General features: G+C 38.7%; 1 protein-coding gene across 2 annotated transcripts in view; it reads right to left on the bottom strand.

Moving 5' to 3' along the window:
- Window positions 1-16,445: 16,445 nt before the first annotated feature.
- Window positions 16,446-19,574, bottom strand: part of IQCB1 (IQ motif containing B1) — a 46,877-nt gene continuing 43,748 nt past the window's right edge. For both annotated transcript variants that reach the window (XM_079922255.1, XM_079922256.1), the window contains exons 14-15: window positions 19,401-19,557; window positions 16,446-18,559 (exon numbers count right to left, since the gene is read on the bottom strand). In XM_079922255.1, the coding sequence (XP_079778381.1) occupies window positions 18,330-18,559; window positions 19,401-19,557 (387 nt within the window). In that variant the 3' untranslated portion in view covers window positions 16,446-18,329. The remainder of the gene's footprint in view (window positions 18,560-19,400; window positions 19,558-19,574) is intronic.

Below are 19,574 nucleotides of genomic sequence, written 5' to 3'. Positions count from 1 at the left end.
TGTTGAATGAGCTGTGAAGGGAGTGGGGATGTGGGTTTTGCTCTTAGAGTCATAAAATATTAGAGCCAGAAGGTAGGTGGTCTAATATGACTTTTTCATTTTACTGATGAAAAATTAGAACCAGTTTAAAGTGACTTGCCCAAAGACAAACAGCAACTTACTGATGGAACTTGGGCAAGAACCTGGCGTTTGTATGAAAGGATCAGAGATGTTTCTAAGGACATGAATGAGAGAGAGAATAGTGAACACTAGGAAATGCGTTTTAGGAAGTGGGGCTTGAACTGGCCCTTAAACAGAGGTTGAGGGTTGAGGGCTTGGGTCCTGGAATGGGAGTCAGTGACTAAGGAAAGGGGGGAAAGTAGCTTACTGTGTACCAGGCACTCAGCCCACTATATGCATCCTCACCTTAGTGCTTACATAACCCTTTGAGGTTTGAACATCAGTAAGGCCTTTGCTGGCTACCCATCTAAAATTGTAGTCCCCTGTAATCACCGTGTACTGTTCTTAGACCTGGAGATATTGCTGAGACTAAGAAACAAAAGTTCCTGCCCTTTTGAAAATAATAATTTAGTGAGGAGAGAGAAAATAAACAGTTGGCCCTTGGACCACACAAGTGTGAACTGCACGGGTCCACTTATACACTGATTTTTTTTTTCAGTAATAAATACTACACTATCTGGCCTGGTTGAACCCGTGAACAGAACCACCTGTAAGGAAGAAACATGTATAGGGAGAACCAACTCCCTAATTTATTCTGGGGTTTACGACTACAGAGGGTCAGTGCTCCTAATTCCCATGTTGTTCAAGGGTCAACTGTAATATGGTAGATGGCAAAATGCTTAGGAAAGATGCAAGCAGAGATGGAGTATAGTGGGTGCGGGGGACTGCAATTTTAGAAAAACTGAGACCAGGCATGCTGGCTTTTGCTTCATTCTCTTGTACTTCTTAAAACTTGGAATGTAAAGGGCAGCCCTTCCAGGGCCCAACATGAGCCAGGGCTTGCAGGGCTTATTCTGCAGGCTCTCCAAGAGATTCTATTTGCGGTCAGTGAGCAAGGGAATGTTGCTGTATATCAACTGCAGCTGTTTAGGGTTGAGGCACCCAGCTGACTGCATCAACAGCTGAAATTGCTCCCTGATGATGTGCAGACCTTTCATGTAGCTGGTCTCTGTGAGTTATATTTAAATACAGTCATTAAATAAAATCCTCACTAATCAGGATTCCCTAGTGGTAAAGAAGTCTAAATTATGAGATCTGGATTTTGTATGAAAGTATCTGTGTATACTTGTCCACAGAGGTCTGGGTCTTTATCTATATTCCCCTAGGTCAGCAAAAATCCCAGAAGGATCCAGAGTGTACCAAATACCCAATACTCAAAGCCTAAGAAAAGACTGTTCTGAAATCCCTAGCCCTCATAAGTAGTAAGTCATGGGTGTCTCCTCTGGAAGTGCAGAGATGCCTGTGCATACTTTGGTGCCCATTTCTTGACTAGGGCCTGCCTACAGAATGCAGCCACAGTAGACGGGACTGGTGTCCCACCTACATTGAGGACAGAGGGACTGCCACTGTGTGAATTGTTTGGGCTTTGTTCTGGTGTCCCAAGGAGGCCAATATGACATGGGGTAGATTTCAGGCCATTTGTCTCCATGTCGCAGTTGGTAGTCATCCTTCATGCCAATTAACTCCTAGAAACAGATGCCAGAGGAAGCTCTTTACAGGAATTAGGACTTTTGTTCTCCTGACTTTCCTCCTGGGAATGTCAGCACTCCTGATTAAGCACTAGACCCATGGAGAGACTGAGCTGACTTTAGGAAAACTGAGACCAGGCCTGATGACTTCCAGCTTCCTGCACTCCTTAAAACTTGAAATGTACAGCAGCCCTTGATGTGTTTTTTTCCAGCCCAGCTCCAGTTTTTGCTCTCCATGGGTCCCTGTAGATAGTCTATCTTTGACGATGGAAGAGATTAGGATTTGGGGGCTCTTCTGTCTGTGGAGCTGCAGGTGTCTCCTTGCCTCCTGCTGGATGAACTTTGGGATGGGGACCAAGGATGGCAGGTTGTTTCTTGAGAAGGCTATAAGTGTGGAATGAGTAGATGTCCTGATTCAGCTTCTCAGAGGCATCAGAGATGCCTGAGGGATACAGAAACTTGCTGATTTATGCTCTTATCTTGATATTAAGGCCTTGATATTAAGGTCTTTCAGCTCTTGCTGGGCATCCTCAAGCAGCAGCGGTTTTGCCCAAAGGTGGGTAGGGCTAAGCAGGAACCCTGGCACATGGGAGAACAGGAGAGCTGAAGAGACCAGGCATTCTTGCCTGGAAGATGGCAAGAGTTGTCTCCCAGCTCTTGCTAGGATCTGCTCCTCTGACAGTTGAAGAAGAAACCACTGTTAAAACTCCCCCTGTGTCTTCAGGGGCTAGAGATGCTATAACTGTTTGACTCAAAGGCCTGGAATAATCCAGGCTCCAGGAGAATTGATTGAGCCCTCTTCTAACTTCAAGAGTCTTCCCCCACAGAATCAGCAGGCTCTGGATACTTCATGGAACATGTGGAGCCAGGCAGAAAATCTTGGAAGCCCTGGTGGGCAAAGGGTGGGAATGGCTGAAACAAGTGGGATTATTCTCTATAGGGGATGAAGCCACAGTAGTTTGTAGAGGAGAAGCAACATTTATGCCACAAGAACTCAGTTACTATTTCTATATGAATTGTTACTGAGCATTTACAATATATGAGGAAGTCATATGGGGAGCAGTGGTGACTTTCTCATCCTGAGGCACCTAGAGCCAAGGGCATGAGGAACCTGAAATCAAAGAGAAGAAAATTCCTAGGAGATGTAACCATACAGCTCTTATTCAGCATTGATTCAACAAATACTTACTAAGCACAGACCATGTGTCAGGCACTTTATGTGGCTTATTTTTTATCTGGGATCTAAGAATAAATCTCGGGCCTTTAAAGCAGGCTTTGTGATGGAGACTTCTCTAGCCCATCAATTTGAAGAATGTTCTTATCATGTATCTTAGGGGATGTGGTAGGCCCCTTTTTTGGAGAACTCCCAAGTACTATAAAAGTCCCTCAGGATACAACTATATTTAATGGTTAATATACTAGCACGAAGAGGTCACTAGGACTCAAGTTACATATCAAATTGGCATCTCTGATATGCTTCATAGGTACTTTCAAGGACTGTATCACTAAAGCCTACCCTCATCAATATTCCTAGTTTAGAATATCAAAAAGTTTAACATAGTTACCCCACTACTGCTGGTATAACTAATAAATTTGCATGTAGAGCAGATATTGTGAGGAAGTCTGTAGACCTCCTAAACATCTCTAAATTGTCCTAGGTGTGTCCTGCTCAATGAACTCGCCTTGATCTTTATTAGAAGATTTCTTTAACAATTAAGAGATTTTCTGCATTTATTACTTTAGAGTTCTGCGCATGCTGTTTAGGAAGGTGTATTCAACCTAGAGTCAAAACTAAGATATTAATAGGTTTTGTATAACCAGCAGTTAACAGTCTCTCTTCTGATCTCTGAAGGAAGTGCAGCCCTAGCCTTTTTCTCCTGCTTCATTCCTCTCAGCCCTCAAGATGACCAACCTTCTAATTTCCTTGGCTTACACACATTTTAATTAGGCTGACAGGCACAAGAAATACAGGCTGATTAATATGAGTGAAAGATTTGGCTGCATAATATATAGACCCAGTAATAAGACACCTTTTAGGACTCCTGTAGGGACACAGGTGTTGAGTCTCTGCTCCCTTGGAGACTCTTTTCCATTAAGATACATGACTTCTTTATGCCTGTGTAATGCTGAGGGTTGCACATTCTAGAGACAGCCATCTAGGACCTTGCCTCAACTCGCTCTCTCTTTTTTCTGTAATATTTATTTATTTATTTGGCTATGCCAGGTCTTAGTTGCAGCACACGGGATCTTCGTTGTGGTGTGCGAGATCTTTAGTTGCAGCATGCAGGATCTTTTACTTGTGGCATGAGGGATCTAGTTCCCTGACCAGGAATTGAGCCCGGGCCCCCTGCAATGGAAGGATGGTGTCTTAACCACTGGATCACCAAGAAAGTCCCTCAACTCTCTTGTCCTCTCTATGTCATATGGGCATCCTATGAAGCCAATTTATTCATTCCATATTTATTACTTTAACTTGATCTATTTTTTAATCTTTCTATTCTGCCTATTAGATATTTTTTTGAGTATATTACATGAGAATTCAAAGCACTTAAAATTGCTTGGGTCTCTTAATGGGAAGGCAAGACTGCTTTTCCATGTGTGCTAGCCAAATCTTCACACAACAAATAGTTACCAAGTGCCTTCTTCATAATACATTGGTTGAATAGATATACTGTTTTTTCATTCCCTCTTCATGGAACACTCCCCTTCTACTCCTTGAGCTGCCCAATTCATTCTTTTTTTTAATCATAAAATTCTTTTCTATCCACTTTATATTTTATTTCCTATATTTAAAAAATTTTTAATTTTATATTGGAGTATAGCCAATTAACAATACTGTGATAGTTTCAGGTACACAGCAAAGCAACTCAGCCATACATATACATGTATACATTCTCCCCCAAACTCCCCTCCCATCCAGGCTGCCACATAACATTGAGCAGAGTTCCCTGTGCTATACAGTAGGTCCTTGTTGGTTATCCATTTTAAATATAGCAGTGTGTACACGTCGATCCCAAACTCCCTAACTATCCCTTCCCCCCACCCTTCCCCCCAGTAACTGTAAGTTGTTCTATAGGTCGGTGAGTCTGTTTCTATTTTCCAAATAAGTTCACTTGTATCATACCTTTTTAGGTTCCACATATAAGGGATATCATATGATATTTCTCTTTCTCTATCTGACTTATTTCACGCAGTATGACAATCTCTAGTTCCATCCATGTTGCTGCAGATGGCATTATTTCATTCTTTTTAATGGCTGAGTAATATTCCATTGTATATATGTACCACATCCTCTTTATCCATTCCTCTGTCAGTGGACATTTAGGTTGCTTCCATGTCTTGGCTATTGTAAACAGTGCTGCAATGAACATTGGGGTACATGTATCCTTTCGGACCATGTTTTTCTCTGGATATGTGCCCAGGAGTGGGATTGCAGGGTCATATGGTAGCTCTGTTTTTAGTTTTTTAATGAACTGTTCTCCATACTGTTCTCGAAAGCGGCTGTACCAATTTACATTCCCACCAGCAGTGTAGGAGGGGTCCCTTCTCTCCAAACCCTCTCCAGCATTTACTGTTTGTGGATTTTTTGATGATAGCCATTTTGACTGGTGTGAGGTGATATCTCATAGTTATTGCATTTCTCTAATAATTAGTGATGTTGAACATCTTTTCATGTGCCTCTTGGCAATCTGTATGTCTTCTTTGGAAAAATGTCTATTTATGTCTTCTGCCCATTTTTTGATTGGGTTGTTTGTTTTGAGGATATTAAGCCTCATGAACTCTTTGTAAATTTTGGAGTCTAATCCCTTGGCAGTCACATCATTTGCAAGTATTTTCTCCCACTCTGTGGGTTGTCTTGTCATTTTGTTTATGGTTTCCTTTGCTGTGCAAAAGCTTTTGAGTTTAATTATGTCCCATTTGTTTATTTTTGTTTTTATTTCCATTATTCTGGGGGACAAATTGAAAAAAATATTGCTGCGATTTATGTCAGAGAGTGTTCTGCCTATGTTTTCCTCTAGGAGTTTTATAGTGTCTGGTCTCACATTTAGGTCTTTAATCCATTTTGAGATTATTTTTGTGCATAGTGTTAAAGAATTATCTAATTTCATTTTTTTAGTGTAGCTGTCCTGTTTTCCCAGCTCCATTTTTTGAAGAGACTGTCTTTCCACCATTGTGTAGTCTTGCCTCCATTGTCATAGATTAATTGACCATAGGTGTGTGGGTTTATTTCTGGGCTTTCTATCCTGTTCCATTGATCTATGTTTCTATTTTTGTGCCAGTACCATACTGTTTTGACGACTATAGCTTTGTAGTATAGTCTGAGGCCAGGGAGTCTGGTTCCTCCAGCTCTGTTTTTCTTTCTCAAGGTTGCTTTGGCTATTCAGGGTCTTTTGTGTCTCCATACAAATTTTATGATTTTTTGTTCTACTTCTGTGAAAAATGCCATTGGTAATTTGATAGGAATTGCATTGAATCTGTAGATTGCCTTGGGTAGTATACTCATTTTGATAATATTGATTCTTCCAAACCAAGAACGTGGTATATTTTTCCATCTGTTTGTGTCTTCTTTGATTTCTTTCATCAGTGTCTTATAGTTTTCAGAGCACAGGTCTTTTGTCTCTGTAGGTAGGTTTATTCCTACGTATTTTACTCTTTTCGATGCGATGCTAAATGGGATTGTTTCTTGAATTTCTGTTTCTGATCTTTCATTGTTAGTGTATAGAAATGCAACAGATTTCTGTTTATTAATTTTGTAACCTGCAATGTTACCAAATTCATTGATGAGCTCTAGTAGTTTTCTGGTAGCATCTTTAGGATTTTCTATGTGTAGTATCATGTCATCTGCAAACAGTGACAGTTTAACATCTCCTTTTCCAGTTTGGATTCCTTTTATTTATTTTTCTTCTCTGATTGCCATAGCTAGGACTTCCAAAACTATGTTGAATAAAAGTGGCAATTGGGCTTCCCTGGTGGCGCAGTGGTTGAGAGTCCGCCTGCCGATGCAGGGGACACGGGTTGGTGCCCCGGTCCGGGAAGATCCCACATGCCGCGGAGTAGCTGGGCCCGTGAGCCATGGCCGCTGGGCCTGCGTGTCCGGAGCCTCTGCTCCGCAATGGGAGAGGCCACAACAGTGAGAGGCCTGCATACCACAAAAAAAAAAAAAAGTGGCAAGAGTGGACATTCTTGTCTTCTTCCTGATCTTAGAGGAAATGCTTTCAGCTTTTCACCATTGAGTATGATGTTAGCTGTAGGTTTGTTGTATATGGCCTTTATTATGTTTAGGTATATTCCCCTCTATGTCCACTTTCTGGAGAGTTTTTATCATAAATCTGTGCTGGATTTTGTCAAAAGCTTTTCTGCATCTGTTGAGATGATCATATGGTTTTTATTCTTCAATTTGTTGATGTGGGGTATCACACTGATTGATTTGTGGATATTGAAAAATCCTTTGATCCCTGGGATAAATTTCACTTGATCATAGTGTATGATTCTTTAAATGTATTGTTGGATTCGGTTTGCTAGTATTTTGTTGAGAATTTTTGTGTCTGGGTTCATCAGTGGTATTGGCCTGTAATTTTCTTTTTTTGTGGTATCTTTGTCTGGTTTTGGTTTCAGGGTGATGGTGGCCTCATAGAATGAGTTTGGGAGTGTTTCTCCCTCTGCTATATTTTGGAGGAGTGTGAGAAGGATAGGTGTTATCTCTTCTCTAAATGTTTGATAGAATTTGCCTCTGAAGCCATCAGGTCCTGGACTTTTGTTTGTTGGGGGTATTTTAATCACAGTTTCAATTTCAGTGCTTGTGATTAGTCTGTTCATATTTTCTATTTTTTCCAGCTTCAGTCTTGGGAGACTGTACCTTTCTAAGAATTTGTCCATTTCTTCCAGGTTGTCATTTTATTGGCATATAGTTGCTTGTAGTAGTCTTTTATGATCCTTTGTATTTCTGTGGTGTCAGTTGTAACTTCTCCTTTTTCATTTCTAATTTTATTGATTTGAGTCCTTGCCCTTTTTTTCTTGATGATTCTGGCTAAATGTTTATCAATTTTGTTTTTCTTTTCAAAGAACCAGCTTTTAGTTTCATTGATCTTTGCTATTGTTTTCTTTGTCTCTATTTCATTTATTTCTGCTCTGATCTTTATGATTTCTTTCCTTCTACTAACTTTGGGGTTTGTTCTTCTTTCCCTAGTTTCTTTAGGTGTAAGCTTAGGTTGTTTATTTGAGATTTTTCTTGTTTCCTGAGGTAAGATTTTATTGCTATAAACATCCCTCTTAGAACTGCTTTTGCTGCATCCCATAAGTTTTGGATCATTGTGCTTTCATTTTCATTTGTCTCTAGGTATTTTTTAATTTCTTCAGTGATCCATTGGTTGTTTAGTAGCATATTGTTTAGCCTCCACGTGTTTGTGTTTTTTATAGTTTTTTTTTCTTGTAGTTTATTTGTAATCTCATAGTGTTGTGATCGGAAGAAATGCTTGATATGATTTCAGTTTTCTTAAATTTAAGGTTTGTCTTGTGGCCCGGCATATGGTCAATCCTGGAGAATGTTCCATGTGCACTTAAGAAGAATATGTGTTCTGCTGCTTTGGGATGGAATGTTCTATCAATTAAGTCCATCTGGTCTAATGTGTCACCTAAGGCCTGTGTTTCCTTATTGATTTTCTGTCTGGATGATCTTTCCATTGATAAAAATGGCTTCTTAAAGTGCCCCACTATTATTGTGTTACTGTCAATTTCTCCCTTTATGGCTGTTAGTATCTGCCTTATATATTTAGGTGCTCCTTTGTTGAGTACATATATATTTATAATTGTTATGTCTTCTTCTTGGATTGATCCCTTGATCATTATGTAGTGTCCTTCTTTGTTTTTTATAACAGTCTTTATTTTAAAGTCTATTTTGTCTTATATGAGTATTGCTACTCCAGCTTTCTTTTGATTTCCATTTGTGTGGAATACCTTCTTCCATCGCCTCACTTTCAGCCTGTATGTGTTCCTAGGTCTGAGGTGGGTCTGTGTTAGACAGCATATACACGGGTCTTGCTTTTGTATCCACTCAGCCAGTCTGTGTCTTTTGGTTGGTGCATTTAATCCATTTACATTTAAGGTAATTATCGATACATGTATTCCTATGGCCATTTTCTTAATTGTTTTGTGTTTGTTTTTGTAGGTCTTTTTTCTTCCCTTCCTCTTTTGTTCTCTTCTCTTATAGTCTGATGAACATCTGTAGTGTTGTGTTTGGGTTGCTTTTTCTTTTTCATGTGTGTATCTGTTGTAGTTTTTGGGTTTACTGTTCCCATGAGGTTTTGCTATAACAGTGTATATATGTACAAGGTATTTTTGTAGTTGCTAGTCTCTTTCCCACCTAGAGGAGTTCCTTTAACATTTGTTGCAAAGCTGGTCTGGTGGTGCTGAATTCTCTTAGCTTTTGCTTGTCTGTAAAGCTTTTGATTTCTCCATCAAATCTGAATGAGAGACTTGCTGGGTAGAGTATTCTTGGTTGTAGATTCTTCTGTTTCATCACTTTAAATATTTCCTTGCCACTCCCTTCTGGCTTGCAGAGTTTCTGCTGAGAAATCAGCTGATAATCTTATGGGGATTCCCTTGTATGTTATTTGTCATATTTCCCTTGTTGCTTTTAATATTTTTTTGTCTTCAATTTTTGTCAATTTTTTTACTATGTGTCTCAGTGTGTTCCTCCTTGGGTTTATCCTGCCTGGGACTCTCTGCCCTTCCTGAACTTGGTTGACTGTTTCCTTTCCCATGCTAGGGAAGTTTTCAGCTATTATCTCTTCAAATATTTTCTCAAGTCCTTTCTCTCTCTCTTCTCCTTCTGGGACCCCTATAATGTGAATGTTGGTTTATTTAATGTTGTCCCAGAGGTCTCTTAGGCTGTCTTCATTTCTTTTCATTCTTTTTTCTTTATTCTATTCCATGGCAGTGATTTCCACTATTCTGTCTTCCAGGTCACTTATCCATTCTTCTGCCTTATTTATTCTGCTGTTGATTCCTTATAGTGTATTTTTCATTTCAGTTATTGTATTGTTAATCTCTGTTTGTTCTTTAGTTCTTCTAGATCTTTGTTAAACATTTCTTGCATCTTCTCAGTCTTTGCCTCCATTCTTTTTCTGAGACCCTGGATCATCTTCACTATCATTATTCTGAAGTCTTTTTCTGGACAGTTGCCTATCTCCACTTCATTTAGTTGTTTTTCTGGGGTTTTATCTTGTTCCTTCATCTGGGACATAATCCTCTGCCATTTCATTTCATCTAACTTTCTGTAATTCACTCAGTTCATTCTTTAGTTCATTTCTTTGAGGGACTTCTTCTGGTCATCTCCCAGACTAAGTTAATGACTCTCATATACACATCATTTCCTGCAAAATAATAGTCATCACAGTTTAAATCATTTACTTGTTTAATGTTTATCTCTTCTATTGGAACATAAGCTTCATTAGCAGAGACTGTATGTGCCTTCTGCATCTAGCACAGCATCTTTTACGTCATAGATGCTTATAGGTATTCACTGAATGAATAGTATCTTAGAGTTTAAAATCTCTGATGTAATAGACACTTTGTCAAACACTGAGAACTCAGTCTTCAACAATTATTATTTGAGCACCTCAAAGTGCATAAATAATACTTGAGGGACTAAAAAAAATTATAGGGCACCATCCCAGCCCTCAAGAGATGTTCCATAAAGGAGATGGGCCATTTGCATGCAACAAATTAAATACCTACATAAATCTCAAGTACAAAAAGAGTGAGTGAATGAATAGATGATTAATTGAAATGAATAAGTGGTTCATTTTAGAGTTGTATAGACCTGGATTTAAACTTGGGCAAGTTAGTCAATATCTCACAGCTTCAGTTTTCACATCTATAGAATGAAAATTATAAATGTTCCTATCTTGTAGGGTTCTTGTAAGAAATAAATGAAATAATGATCATAAAATACTTAGTAGAGTCAGGCACTTATCACACAATAAATGTCAACTATTTATTGCAATAGTTGCAGTTAAACGCAAGAGCAGCAGTTGTAGGAGAAAGAGTAGGAGTAGGATTAGGAGTAGGAGTAGTATAGTTAGGTTCCTGAAAAGAGGCAAGGTGGGATGATTTGATGAAGGGTCTATGAATAGCATATCCTTACATTCTCAGATAGACTAGGTAAGGAACAAACTGTTAAAGACTAATGCTGCAAGATTATCTTAGATCAGGAGTTCTTAAACTTTTGGGTTTCAGGACCACCTAATATACTTAAATTAATGATGACTCTGTATTAGCATTCTCTAGAAAAAACAGAACGAATACATCTTTTTTATAGATATATAGTTATATATAAGAAGAGATTTAGTATAGAAATTGGCTCACTGGTTAAGGAGGATAAGTCCCACAATCTGCCTTCTGCAAACTGGAGAACCAGGAAAGCCAGTGGTATAATTTAGTCCCAGTCCAAAGGCCTGAATACTAGGGGAGTCAGTGGTGTAACTCCCAGTCTCAGGCCAAAGGCTTGAGAACTGGGGGACTGCTGGTATAAGTCCCAGAGTCTGAAGGGCCTGAAAACCAGAAGCTACTATATCTGACATCCTAGCTCAGAAAGAGACAATAAGAATTCACTCTTCTTTCACCATTTTTGTTCTATTTGGGCCCTCAACAGATCGGATGATGCATGCCCACATTGGTGAGGGCAGATTTTCTTTACTCAGTCTATTGATTCAAATGCTAATCTCTTCCAGAAACACAGACACACCCAGAAATAATGTTTTACCATCTGTCTTGGCATCCCTTAGCCTAGTCAAGTTGACACATAAAATTAACCATCACAGATCCCACTGAACTTTTGTTTAGGTAGATTATATCCAGTGATGTGCTGGTAAATGTTTGACAACTGGGGTAAATGTTTCTTCAAGGGTAAAATTTTAGACATGTACCATTTACTGATTTCTGTGGTATAGGCACACCCACCATGTCTGACTTCAAACTACTAATATATCATCACTGAATGTGCAGAAATGTTGAGAAACACACACACACACACACACACACACACACACACACGGTATTTCCCATATAGGGATACAGTAGATATAATACTTTCAAATACGATTTACTGAACTGTCAGTTTATGTAATTTTATTTTTTTATTTTTTTGTAATTTTATTTTTAATAATACCTTTTAACTAAGTAATATTGGTATGTATTCAAATGTGAGTTCATATTAATATATAAAGTTGAAGTTTAATAAAATTAATTTTTACTCCTTTATCAAGAACATTCTTAAGTGAAGGTCATCTTTTGTTTTCAATACTGTGAATGCCTGGCTATGAAGAATGCAATGGTTACTGCTAACAGTCGGGTGCCTCTGCCTTGATTTGTGCCAGCAGTTTCACCACCATTGCTTTTGTACTATCATTGCAAATATTGACACAGTGTAAAAGGCAAATAACATCTTAGTATTATGATGAAAATAGTTTTGACTCTTCAGTAAGTGAAGGGGTCTCAGGACAACCCCCTACAGGGATCCATAAGCACACATTGAAAATCATTGTTTTATACTGTAGACTCCTTAAGGGAAAAGGTTGACTTTAATTTTTAAAAAATTATATTGCTTATGTTATATAATTTGAAACTCATTAACCCAACTACAACATGCAGATGTACAACTCTCCAAACATTTTTTAGTCTTACAGACATTAGGTATTTATCAGTTAACGTTTGCCTACAGAACACAAGCTCTTCAGTTCCTCTATTTGCTGACCAAGAAACTGTAGAACCTCTCTTCAAAAAACCCATTGAAGAAGTAAAGTAGAATGTTTAAAATTTTATTAAGAAATAGGAAATATGTTTTTTTGGAAGTATAACTTTTAAGCCCTTTAATTCATATGAATGTGTTAGAGTGGCTATGTAGATATAGTTTTGTTACCATGAATGTTCTCGACACTTTGGCAAAGAAGAAGTAGGCCTTTGAGAACATCATATTTTCCTCATTTCTTTGAGACATGTACAAACTCAAGTAAATACATTCAAAGTCAGAAATAGACATTTAAAAACAAACTGGCCTAATATTTCCATATGGTTGCTTTTATTTTAAATGTAAATGTGACCTATGAGAGTGAGTCCTATAAATGCTTTTTTTCCCAGATCTTATTTTAAATGTAGAGCTTTTCTGTCATCCTTTGAGACTTTACATATCCCCATTACTTACATGAATTATTTCACAACAGTCCTAAATAGGAAATGATTAAGAGTCTATGGAAAAACCACAGCCATGAATCCATGGTATGTTCACTGAATCATCCAAATGGTAGGGTTTCTATTTTCTCAGATGCTGTTGTCTGCAATCAGATGCCTGCCATCACCCAGATTCCTTAATCGAGATATTTATTTCTTCATACCAGCTTTGACTGTCTAATATCCTTTCATTGCACCCTGCAGGACTCTTAAACATTCCTTGCCAGGCAGGTGTAGTGATAATCAACTTCCTCAGCTTTTGTTAATCCATGAATGTCTTAATTTCTCTCACACTCTTGAAGCACGGGCTCTGGACGCGCAGGCTCAGCAGCCAAGGCTCACGGGCCCAGCCGCTCCGCGGCATGTGGGATCTTCCTGGACCGCGGCACGAACCCGTGTCCCCTGCATAGGCAGGCAGACTCTCAACCACTGTGCCACCAGGGAAGCCTGGGATTCTTGTTTGACAGGTTTTTTCTCTTAGCACATTGAATATATTGGCCCACTGCTTTCTGGCCTCCAACGTTTCTGATAACAAATCTGCTGATATTTTATTGAGGACCCCTTGTATGTGACAAGTCACTTCTCTTTTGCTGCTTTTGAGATTCTCTATCTTTGACAGTAAATTAACTTCTAAATTGATTAAAAATAAGAAAAAATCTTTTATATTTACTTTTTACAATTTCCCTCACTTCTTTTCTTTGTGTAGATCTAATTTCTATTTTGTATCCTGTTCCTTCTTTTAAAAAATCTTAGTTTTTCCTTTATGATCAGCTTTGTTTTTCTGGAAAAAATCTTTATTTTGCCTTAATTTTTTGAAAGATATTATTGCTGTATATGGAATTCTGGGTTGATAGTTTTTTCTATTAGCATTCTAAAGATGTCATTTCCATTGTCTTCAGGCTTTTATAGTTTCTGATGAGAAGTCTATTGAAACTCATATTTGTTCCTTGGTATAAAATTTTCCTTTTTCTCTGCTCTCGTGATTTTCTATTTATCTTTGATTTGAAGCAATGTGACTATGATGTATTTAGGTGTGCTTTTACATTTGTAACATAATTGTTTTTTATCCTGCTTGAGGTTCTCTGGGATTCTTGAATCTGTTTCATTAATTTTTCAAAAATCCTTGGCCATTTTTACTTCATCTATTTCTACCTCATTTCTCTTTCTTCTACTTCTGGGACTTCAATTACTTGCATGTCATATTGTTTGATATTGTCTCCTAGCTCTTGGAGGCTCTATTCTCCTTACTTCCCCACCCCTCATTTTTTTCTTTTCTCTTGGTGTTTCTGTTTGGAAAATTTCTATTGATGTATTGGCAAAGTTACCTATTCTTTATTCAATTCTAGTCTGCTAATGAGCCTGTCAAAGAACTGCTAATAAACGTAACCTCTGATATTGTGCTTTTGCTAGCATTTCCACTAATCTATTTTAAAAGCTTCCATCTCTGTGAAATTCCCCATTTGTTTTTGCACGTTGTTTACTTTTACATTTTGTCTTTTATTAATCAGTTATTAAGGTATTTTTTTGTGAGTTCCAATATCTGAGTCATCTCTGAATCTCTGAATCTGAATCTTCTGTCATTTCGACAAAAGTTTTTTTTTTTCCCAGCTTTTTAGTGTGTCTCAATTTTTGACTAAACGTCATACATGTATAGAACAGAAAGGACTAAGGTAGATACTGCTTATGCCCAGATATGGGTACCTCTGTCTTTATATCAGACAGTTAATGTGGGGTTGTTGTACAGTAAAGAATTTGTTCTTTGCCTCGAGTTCCTGCAATGGGGCTTCTAAACCCTTGGAATTTCCTGAGCAATAGGAGTGTCTTTAATCTTTGTGGTGGGCTCAAAGGGATTAGAGTTTTGAGGCTTTGAGCCACATGATATCAGCCTGACCTTCTGACCACTGGAGAGGTGTCAGGGGCTGGAGATTGCTTTCTGTCACATGGCCAGTGGTACAATTAATCATGCCTATGTAATGAAACTCCAGTAAAAACTCTGAACATTAAGGGTCATTTGAACTTCCTGGTTGGTGAGCACATCAGTGTGCCAAGATGGTGATGCATCCTGATTCCATGGGGAGAAGGCATGGAAGCTCCATGTTTGGGATCCTCCAAGACCTTGCCCTAAGTGTTCTTTACTTGGCTAAACCTTATTTGTATCATTACAGCAAAACTAGTCATAAGTATAATGTTTCCTGAGTTCTCTGGTTTATCCTAGAGAATTATCAAACCTGATAGGTTTGCGGGAACCCCCAAATTTGTGGTAAGTTGGTCAGAAGTGTGGGCAGTCTGGGTATATCTAAATTTATGAGGGAATTTTGTTGGGGACTATGACCTCAACTTTGGAGTTTGCATTAACTCCAGTGGATAATATTATATCACACACAGCCAAAAAGTACATGAAAAGGTACTCCGCATCACTAATCATCAGGGAAATGCAAATCAAAACCACAATGAGATATCACCTCACACCTGTTAAGATGTTTTATTAAAAAAAAACAAGAGATAAGTGTTGGCAAAAATTGGAGAAAAGGAAACCCTTGTACACTGTTGGTTGGAGTGTAAATTGGTACAGCCATGATGGAAGAGTATAGAGGTTCCTAAAAAAAAAAAAAAAAAAAGAAAACCAAAAATAGAACTACCATGTAATCCAGCAAGCCCCCTTCAGGGTATATACCTGCAGGAAATGAAATCAGTATCTCAGAGACATCATTGCAGCATTATTCACAATCTTCAACATATGAAAACAATCTAAGTGTTAATGGATGAATAGATACAGAAAATGTCAGAAAATATAAACATATAATACTATTTGGTCATGAGAAGAAAGGAAATCCTGCATTTGTGACAAGGATGAGCCTGGAGGATATTGTGCTAAGTGAAATAAGCCAGACAGAGAAAAACTATATGACATCACTTGTTATGTGGAATCTTCAAAAAAAAGGTCAAACTCAAACATAAGGTAGAATGGTAGTTCCCAGGGGCTAGGTGGGGGAAATGGGGAGATGCTGGTTAAAGGGTACAAACTTTGTTATAAGATGAATAAAGTCTTCAATATTTAATCATTAAAGTTCAGTAGCAATCATTAGCATTAGCAGACATCTGCTTTGTATTGGTGTAGGATTTCTGGGCCCAAAATCATTTCCTGCCTCCCTCCCAGGAGAGAGGGTTTTTATTTCTATCCTGCCCTCAGCAACACTGGATCTCTACTTGTATCTGGGGCTAGACTGTTCGCTACCCCACACGCCCCCCCCTGCCCCCACACAGACAGCTAGGTTTTGTTTCTGTCCCTTCCTTAAGCGCAATGGAATTTTCTCTGAGCCTTGGAGGTAAGAGGGCTTGCTGCCCCTGCTCTAGCAGCTTAAGACTTTTAAGAGAAGGGTTTGGGAAAGCAGGTGAGTCTTTGGGCATGTCACCTAACAGCAGCCTATCACTTCATGTTTGCCTGTGCCACTAAAGGCATCTCTGCAGGTCTCCTGCCCTGCTCCCAAACTTTCTTGTTTGTGTTTGGTAAAGGTCTAAGTTCTCCTTCGGAAGTCCCTAGATATTCTAAACTGACATACTACCCACACTTGGCCTTTAAGAATGTTTTTTTTGTTGTGCTTTTAAAACATGTATTTATTTATTTGGTTGCACCAGGTCTTAGTTGCGGCAGGCGGGCTCCTTAGTTGTGGCTAGCCAGCTCCTTAGTTGCAGCACGTGGGCTCCTTAGTTGTGGCATGCAAGCTCTTAGTTGCAGCATGCACGTGGGATAAAGTTCCCTGACCAGGGATCGAACCCAGGCCCCCTGCACTGGAAGTGCAGCCTTATCCACTGCACCACCTAGGACTCCTAAGAATTTGTTAACATTTTAGTTGATTTCTTCCTATCCAGCCACTTTTGACTCTTGTGCTCTACTAAAGATGAAATGGGGGACTTCCCTGGTGGTGCAGTGGTTAACAATCCGCCTGCCAATGAAAGGGACATGGGTTCGAGCCCTGGTACTGGAAGATCCCACATACGGTGGAGCAACAAAGCCCGTGTGCCACAACTGCTGAGCCCGCATGCCACAACTACTGAAGCCTGCGTGCCTAGAGCCCATGCTCGGCAACAAGAGAAGCCACTGAAATAAGAAGCCCATGCACCACAACGAACAGTAGCCCCCGCTCGCCGCAACTAGAGAAAGCCCACGTGGAGCAATGAAGACCCAATGCAGTCAAAAAAAAAAAAAAAAAAAAGATGAAATGGTTTATTTCACAGATACTGAGTCCCATCAATTTACTTGGTTATCTTGAGGCCTCAACTATCTGATAGGCTCAAGAAAAATGATTTTTATAGATTACCTGGCATTTTTTTTGTTAAGATGGAAGAAACATTCTCATGGAGATTTTTACATTCTAAGTGAAATCAGAACTCTCATCTCCTTATTCTTACAAATGAATTTTATTCATTTTCAATTATGAATAACAATTACATTAGAATCTTGACTAGAATTTTACTAAACTAACTTTGGTGGGATGAACAACATTATAGTATTTGGTCTTCTTATCCAGAAATACTGGTTTTCCTACTCATTTATAGAAAAAGCACACTCCAGGTTCCTTATGATACAGAGTCAATGATTTAATTGATTTTAACTTAAATTCCATATTAGCACAAACATAGAGGTGGCTTCTGGTATTAAAACACAGTTAAAGATAAACAGGAAAATCAGAAATTATTAGATTGGAACCAAATAATCATGTAGGTATTGAGAATCGTAACAGAAAGTAAGCATTGTTTTAGCTCTGAGATTCCTAAGAGACAAATCAAAATGCAAATAGTGTGTTATATAGTTCTCTTAGTTTAATACAAAGAATGCAATTTTATCAGGAGAAATTTTTCTTGCACTGAATCCTAGGAGGACTTCTTAATGTAGTTCCTTTTAGAAATAACAAGATACAAATTGAGTTCAAACACTGTTTGGTCGAAAATAGTCAAATGTCTTTCAAATGACCACTTCTTTTCCTCACCATAATAAATGCCAAGAGCACATTTCCTATATTAATAGAAAAATCAATAAGTGTGAAAAGCTGAAGTAACCCTGACAAGTTTTTCAGAACAATTGTTGAAAATATTCAGAAAACACCTTTAGTTGGAAAACAGCAGAAACAAAAATAGAAATATCACATTTCATATATGCAATAGAATACAATGCTGAGTTTAGTTCCATAATAAAAGTCATACCAATTTTTATGTGTGGCCAAGGATGGAAGTATGGATAAAGAAAAAGAACTGAAATCAAGGTAGAAGATAACTCTGCTTACTGCCTTCAAGTCTTGTTTGGAGAGGAACCTCTGGAAAACCATGAGTTAGGATAACGCTAGTCTACTAGCATGTCAGAGGCAGAACCCATATAATCTCTAGAAATATAATTTGTCATTCCTCCAGGTAACTCCCTTAAGGGGGTTTGGTTCCACCAATGAATAAAGTTCCTAATTCTATACTAAGTTCATCCTTTGGGACATCAATCTCATCTCTTGCCTCTTCCCCAAGCTTCTTCCACCAGGGTGCTTGTATATGCTTCAGGGTGGTAAGATGGGCCTGCTTGGCCTTGGCTGCCACAGGCCTGGATCTGCTTAGGAAGAGCTCAGGTTCTTTTCCTTCTGCCTCCTTCAGACTTGGTGCTTCTGTAGTAAACAGAAAATAAAAAGGTGAGTGGAAGAGTTCTGTACCAAACAAACAGGAACTTGGAAACTACAGTGTTGGAACTCTGCAATAGCAGGCAAAAACAAGGTTCCAACTCTGAGTCTATTATTATTGTCAGCTGTAGATGGCATGTGACTATTCACAAGTTGTAGCCCATGCTTCCGTGTTTAAAGGGAAAGAATAAAAGAAAGAGGTAGATTTTTTTAGATGGTTTATTTAAAAGAGCAGAAACTTTTAATATAATAGCAGAATCCTTACAGATGAGAGGCTCAGTTCCAGCCACCTATCCATTCAAAAACACAAAATTTGCAAGTAATGGCACTAAAGAGAGGACCCTGGCCCTTTTTGCTCCACAAATACTAAAAGTGTTTCAGAGGCCATCTGAGACACTGGCTTCATGGATGGGATCTCTCATTAAATGCACCAGTGGTTGTGAGAAGCAGATGAATTAATTTTTGTGAAAACACTTCATTAAAGTGCCACCATAACCACTCTCATCATCTACTTTTAAAATATGTTCAAAAAGCTTTTCATACTGTATAACAGAATCTGGCTAGTAGGGCTCAGCATCTTTATAATTAATAACTTTTCTGAGTTGACACATATCAATGATCACAAGGCTGAGGGAAGCAGTCAAGAAGGTTATGGGGTCTGCATCATTTGAAATCATTGTGTGGTGATATGATCTAGAAGGAGAAATTTCTGAGGATAGGAGATGGGTTAATAGACCACTAAATGGTGTTTTCCTTCTGAAGATCTAGATGTCACAAAATCTTACATAGGCTGTTCCTTTTAGGAAGCAAAAATGGAATGAGCACATACTCATCAACTGTTCGATGTTGGTGTTGATCCGAGCCATCAGTGCCTCCCTGTGCTGTTGGGCTCTCTCTTCTAGAGCCCTGCCCATGAAGTAGTGTTGCAGTCGTTCTTGTGCTTGGGAATGGAGCTCCCTGCTGATCACATCTGATACCTCAGAGCCCTGGGAACAAAGGACAA

This window comes from Stenella coeruleoalba (genome assembly GCF_951394435.1).
Source record: "Stenella coeruleoalba genome assembly, chromosome: 5".
Lineage (NCBI taxonomy): Eukaryota > Metazoa > Chordata > Mammalia > Artiodactyla > Delphinidae > Stenella > Stenella coeruleoalba.
The sequence above is the reverse complement of the archived record's forward strand: the minus strand, read 5'-3'. Positions and strand labels throughout refer to the sequence as shown.